The sequence below is a fragment of the Sceloporus undulatus genome, chromosome 6, assembly GCF_019175285.1.
Source record: "Sceloporus undulatus isolate JIND9_A2432 ecotype Alabama chromosome 6, SceUnd_v1.1, whole genome shotgun sequence".
Lineage (NCBI taxonomy): Eukaryota > Metazoa > Chordata > Lepidosauria > Squamata > Phrynosomatidae > Sceloporus > Sceloporus undulatus.
Window position 1 is genome coordinate 39,531,667 of NC_056527.1, and position 5,013 is coordinate 39,536,679.

A 5,013-nucleotide genomic window follows, 5' to 3' on the forward strand; every position below is an offset into this window, starting at 1 on the left:
CAAGCTTTATGGCTCTTCACCCTTTCCCCCTCCAAAGTAATTTCCCCACCAACTTCCTTAGAAACCCCCCCCCTCAGAAAAACAAAACGACAGCATGGCACCGCCCTCTAGCTTTGCAGGGCTGCAGTTTCGAAGCAAACACACAAGAGACGTTGGCAGGGTCCCTTTGGGAAGCCAAACCTGGCGGAGAGAGAGAAGTTTCCCTTTTAAGATTATGTCCTTGTTCCAAAAATTAAAAAAGTGCTTTCAGCGGAAGAGCTGGGGGCTCCCTCACCCCCCCAACCCTCACCCTCACCAGGCTTTTCCGCCCTTTCCCCCCCCCCCCAGATGTGTCCATTCCCCTTCTTTGGCGGGAAATTCCAGCCGCGGAGGCCACGCTTTCCTTATATGTATATGTATATACGGAACCACCCGCCACTTTCTAGATTCGAGGTGTCCGTCGCCTGGGGCCCAACTCGGGAGCTGCTTCAGGCTTGGCAAAACCCAAGCCTGAGGAGACCCCCTGTTTTGCCCCCACAACATTTCTGGGGGGCAAAAACCCAAAAGGCCAGTCAGTCTGTGAGAGAGGGAGCCAAACGGGGTCAGTTTCTCCTGTCCGCGCCTCAGGGTTGTTTGGCCAAAGTCCCTCACAGAAGGCTTCAAATTTGGGAGACTTGAGGAGGGGAGGCCCCCAAAACACAAAAGGCGGGAAAGTCAGACGACTACGACTGAGGGGCAACTAGGGTCAGAGAGAGGGGTCCTTTGAGGGTCGGGCTTTTTCACTCCAGGCCGTTCCTGTGCCCAGGCTCCGGAGGTTGGAGGAGCTCGGGGGAGTGGCAAGGCGGGCTGCCGGGGGCGCTGTGCTCGCTGTCGGTGTCGCTGCCCTTCTTGACCCCGGAGCCACCTCCGCCTCCGCCGCCTCCTCCGCCGCCTCCGCCTCCTCCTCCTCCGCTGTGAGTCTTGACGTGTTTGCTGAGGTGGTCGCTCCGCATGAAGCGCTTGTTGCAGACCGGGCAGGCGAAGCGCTTCTCGCCGGTGTGGGTGCGGAGGTGGCGCTGGAGCTCGTCGGAGCGGGTGAAGCGCTTGCCGCAGAAGAGCCAGTTGCAGACGAAGGGCCGCTCGCCCGTGTGCCACCGCAGGTGGGCCTTCAGGTGCGAGGTTTTCCCGTAGACCTTGCCGCAGCCGGGGATGTGGCAGCTGTGGAGGCCTTTCCGCCTCAGGCTGGCCCCCGCCGGCCCTAAGCGCTCGGCCTCCTGGCAGTTGGGGCAGTCGCAAGTGGCGCGGCCGGAGTAGCGTCGGGCCGAGGAGGAGCGAGGGGAGCCGCCTAGCGGCGCGGAGGGACCGCCGACCCCGACGCCGACGCCCCCGAGCATGGCGCCCCCCGCCCCGGCCGCCGTCGCCCCCGGGTCCGGCCCGTAAGAGCCCGGCGGCAGCACGGGCTTAAATCCGTCCATGAGGTGCTGAGCCCCCGCGGGGCCCAGGAGATGCGAGGAGGCGGCGCCGGAGCTGAAAGCCGAGTGGCCCGCCAGGCCCGAGTAATCCGAGTTGTAGGCGCCCAGCGGGGAATGCAAGGAGCCCGCTTGCAGGGCGGCGGCGGCGGCCGGGTGGACCCCGTTGGGGTTCTGGACGTCGAGCCACCCGGCGGCGCCCACGTCCCACCAGCTGGAGGCGCCCGTCTCGCTCGGGTGCGAGGGCTTGAACCAGGACTCGTAGGGGTGCGCCATCCCCACCCGCGGGTAGATGCCTTGCAGGCCCTCCACCGACGTGTGCACCTTGGAGAGGAAGACCGGCTGGTGCGGGGAGGCCTCCTGCACCCCTCCGCCGCCGCCGCCACCCCCTCCGCCTCCGCCTCCTCCGCCGCCTCCTCCTCCGCCGCCGCCCCCCGACGGTCCGGGCGCCTGGAAGACCGAGTAGTCGTTGCCGAAGGGCGACCCGGCCGCTGCCCCGCTGGAGGTGAGCGAGAAGGCGCTGGAGCCCGGCGAGCCTCCGCAACTGAACGAGTCCGAGACCAAGGCCGCCGCCGCCGCCGCCGCTGCCGCCGCCGCCGCCGCGTGAGCCGAAGAGCCATTGCGAGCCGAAGCCGGGACCCCGACGCCCACCCCGACCCCGGCCAGGTTGCAGGAGGACGAGGAGGAGGAGGAGGAGGAGCGTTTCCACGGGTGGAAGCCCTTGCCGAAGGAGGAGGCGCTGTCCGAGAGGGACGAGGGCGAAGGGCTGGCGCTGCCGATCTTGTTGCAGGTGGCGGCGAGCATGGCCAGAGGAGTGGAGCCCAAGCGCGGTTCTTCCTGCGAGGAGAGAAAATGAGGGAGACAGAGAGAAAGGCCCGTCAGTCTCAGCAGGGAGGGAAGGAAGAGAGAATGACAGAGAAAGAAAAAGAAAGAAAGAATAGGAAGGGAGGGAGGTAAGAACAGGAAAGACAGAAAGAATAGGAAGGAAGGAAACAAATAAATAAAAAGGGAAGGAAGGAAAGAAAGAAACAGGAAGGAAGGGAAGAAAGAGGGAAGGAAAGAAGGGACGAAATAAAAAAGGAAGGAATAGGAAGGACTAGGAAAGAAAGGAAGGAAAGAAGGAAGGAAGGAAGGAAGGAGAAGGAAAGAAACAGAATAGGAAAGAAGGAAAAAGGAAGGAAGAATGTCCCTCTTCTCCCTCCCCTCCCCTCCCTGCCCAGCCTCCCTTGCCCTGCTTCGGTCCGGAGAGCTACCCAGACTCTTCTTCCCTGCTGCTCCTGGGGCTCCCCGGAGGCTCTCTCCCCTCCTTACCCTCGACGTTTCCGATTCGAAACAACCTCCTCGGCCCCTCGCTCTCCGGGAGCAGAGGCACAGCCTCGAAGAGCCAAGCCGAGGCTGCTGGAGCTTCGCCTGCCTCCCGGGATCCCAGAGGGACCGGGCGCTTTCCACCGCCTCCGGGGGCAGGAGGGGCGGGGAGGGAGCCCCGATCCGAGGCACTCCTTTTCCCCAGACGACAATCCAGATGGAGAATCCCCCCCGGTTGGAAAGGAATCCATTCCCTGATCCAACTTTGGGGTTTTTTTTAAACCGGGGTTCTCTCCTCAAAACCTTACACCAGAGAAGCAAAGAAAGAAGGGAGGGAGGAAGGAGAAAAATGGTCCACATACCTGCAGGAAACGAAGGGTTAAAAGGAAGGCAAATCGAGAAGTTTTTCTCAGTTTTAAAAAGATCCTCTCTCCCATCTGTATACAGACAAAGAGATGGAGGGAAGCCGCCTGTTTTTTCCACCCCTTTTCCAGCAGAAAAGTCCAGTTCTCCGGGGACCAAGAGGACGAGTCCCTCAGCCCAAGCTTCGGAGGTGGCTGGGGGCTAATGCCCTTCCAACCCTTCGCTGACAACAACACAAACAAAAAAGGAGGGGGAGAAAGGAGTGACTGCCCTCTTCCCTCTTTCCCTCCCCTCTCTCTCTTTTCTCTCTCTCCAACTCCTTTGGACTTAGAGACAAGAGAAAGAAAAAGACGAAGAAGAAGAAGAGGAGGAGGAGGAGGAGGAAGAAACACAAAACCCTCAATGGAGGAGACTGATAGCCCCCCGGTCAACAGAAGGGGTTACTTTTTAACCCGAAAGAAAGAAAGGAAGGAGGAAGGGGGGGTTGAAGAGAGAGAGGACCCAATTAAAAGAGGAGAGGAGGGGGGAGAGAGAGAGATAAACCCTGAGACTCACCCCTAGAAGTGAAGTTGCCATCCACACAGTGCCCTCCTCCTCTGAGAGAGGATCTTTTTTATATTGATAAATCAGAGGCCGGCTGCGGGTTGCTGTGTGTCGCGCGTGTGCGTGTGTTTTTTTAAAAGAGGTGTGCAATACAATGATGGGGCCCCCCTTCCAGCCCAATTGTAGCTCCCCGCAGGCTTGAAGTGCCGCGGAGGCCCCAGCCGCCAATGGCGGAGGACGGGGGACGCGTGAGTCATCACGCGCCTGCCTCTGGACCGAGGAAGGAAGACGCGATCGCAAGCAGGAGAGGAGGAGAAGAGGGCTGCATCCACACGGGACAGATAACCCGTTTGGCACCGCTTTAACTGCATTAATGGCTCAAGGCTCTGGAATTCTGGGAGTTGGAGTTTGTTGTGGGCCCAGAGCAAGCCTCCGGGCAAACAAACTCCAACTCCCAGAATTCCAGAGCCTTGAGCCAGAGCCAGAATTTTCAGAGCCTTGAGCCATTAATGCAGTTAAAGCGGTGCCAAACCAGGTTGCTTCTCCAGTGGTGGATGCAGCCAAGAGAAGAGGAAAAAAGGGGGGAAGCCCACCATCCGCACGCACAAATACTGTAATCCGGTTTCATGGCCTTCCACTACGGAATTCTGGTGGTTGTGGCACCAGAGCAGAAGGGGACTGGATGCAGAAAAGGAAAAAGATGGTGCAAATGCAAAAGAGGGAGGGCACCGGTACTTTCCCCCTCTCTTCATTACAGGGATTTCTAGCATCCTTCTTCCTCCAAAAGGAGAGAAAGAAACATCCCTGCATTGAGGGACATAAATAAAATCTATTATTTTATTATTATTATTATTATTATTATGTGGCACTGCAGATTTGACGCCCCTTGAACTGCCTTGCCTCCATGCAATGGGGTTCTGGGGCTAGTTGGGGCACCAGAGCGGAGGGATTGGGTGCAGAAGGATGAAGAAAAGGGAGGGAAAAAAAGATGCTGCAAAATGCAAAGAGGGGTGGGCGAAGGCAAAGGTGTTTCCCCTTCTCCTTCGCCTCTCTTGATTTCAGGGGATTGGCAGCACCCGTCTTTCCCCTCCCCCTAAATAAAGCTCCACTGCACTCGCACCGCAGAAATAATCCGGTTTGACACCCCTAAACAGCCCTGGTCCATGGTATGGAATGCTGGGGGGGGCGGAGTTGGTTGTGGCACCAGTTCTGTGGAGCTCGGTTATTGGGAGGGAGGATGCTGCAAATCAATTGAGATCAAGATTGGGAGATTGTGGGGAAGAGTCTGCGCCTTTGCCCACCCTCTTTTGCATTTAACATGCATCTTTTTTCTTTTTTTCTCTCTCCCCCTTTCCTTCTCCTTCTTCTTTCTGCA

General features: G+C 58.6%; 1 protein-coding gene across 3 annotated transcripts; it reads right to left on the reverse strand.

Annotated features, from left to right (window-relative positions):
* Positions 1 to 353: 353 nt before the first annotated feature.
* Positions 354 to 3,671, reverse strand: LOC121934920 (transcription factor Sp8-like). 3 transcript variants are annotated; one of them, XM_042475865.1, is made up of 2 exons: positions 3,651 to 3,671; positions 354 to 2,264 (listed from the first exon to the last, which is right to left on the reverse strand). In XM_042475865.1, the coding sequence occupies exons 1-2, from the start codon at positions 3,669 to 3,671 to the stop codon at positions 759 to 761; spliced, it is 1,527 nt and encodes a 508-aa protein (XP_042331799.1). In that variant the 3' UTR covers positions 354 to 758. The 3 variants fall into 3 exon arrangements, with proteins under 3 accessions (XP_042331799.1, XP_042331798.1, XP_042331800.1); XM_042475864.1 differs by lacking the exon at positions 3,651 to 3,671 and adding an exon at positions 3,095 to 3,177; XM_042475866.1 differs by lacking the exon at positions 3,651 to 3,671 and adding an exon at positions 2,739 to 2,785.
* Positions 3,672 to 5,013: the final 1,342 nt, after the last annotated feature.

Coding starts and splice junctions, on each gene's coding strand:
- LOC121934920 (XM_042475864.1), bottom strand. CDS start 3,169: ATGGGAGAGAGGATCTTTTTAAAACTGAGAAAAACTTCTCGATTTGCC. Junction 2,265..3,094: donor TAACCCTTCGTTTCCTGCAG/GTATGTGGACCA, acceptor CTCTCCTCGCAG/GAAGAACCGCGCTTGGGCTC.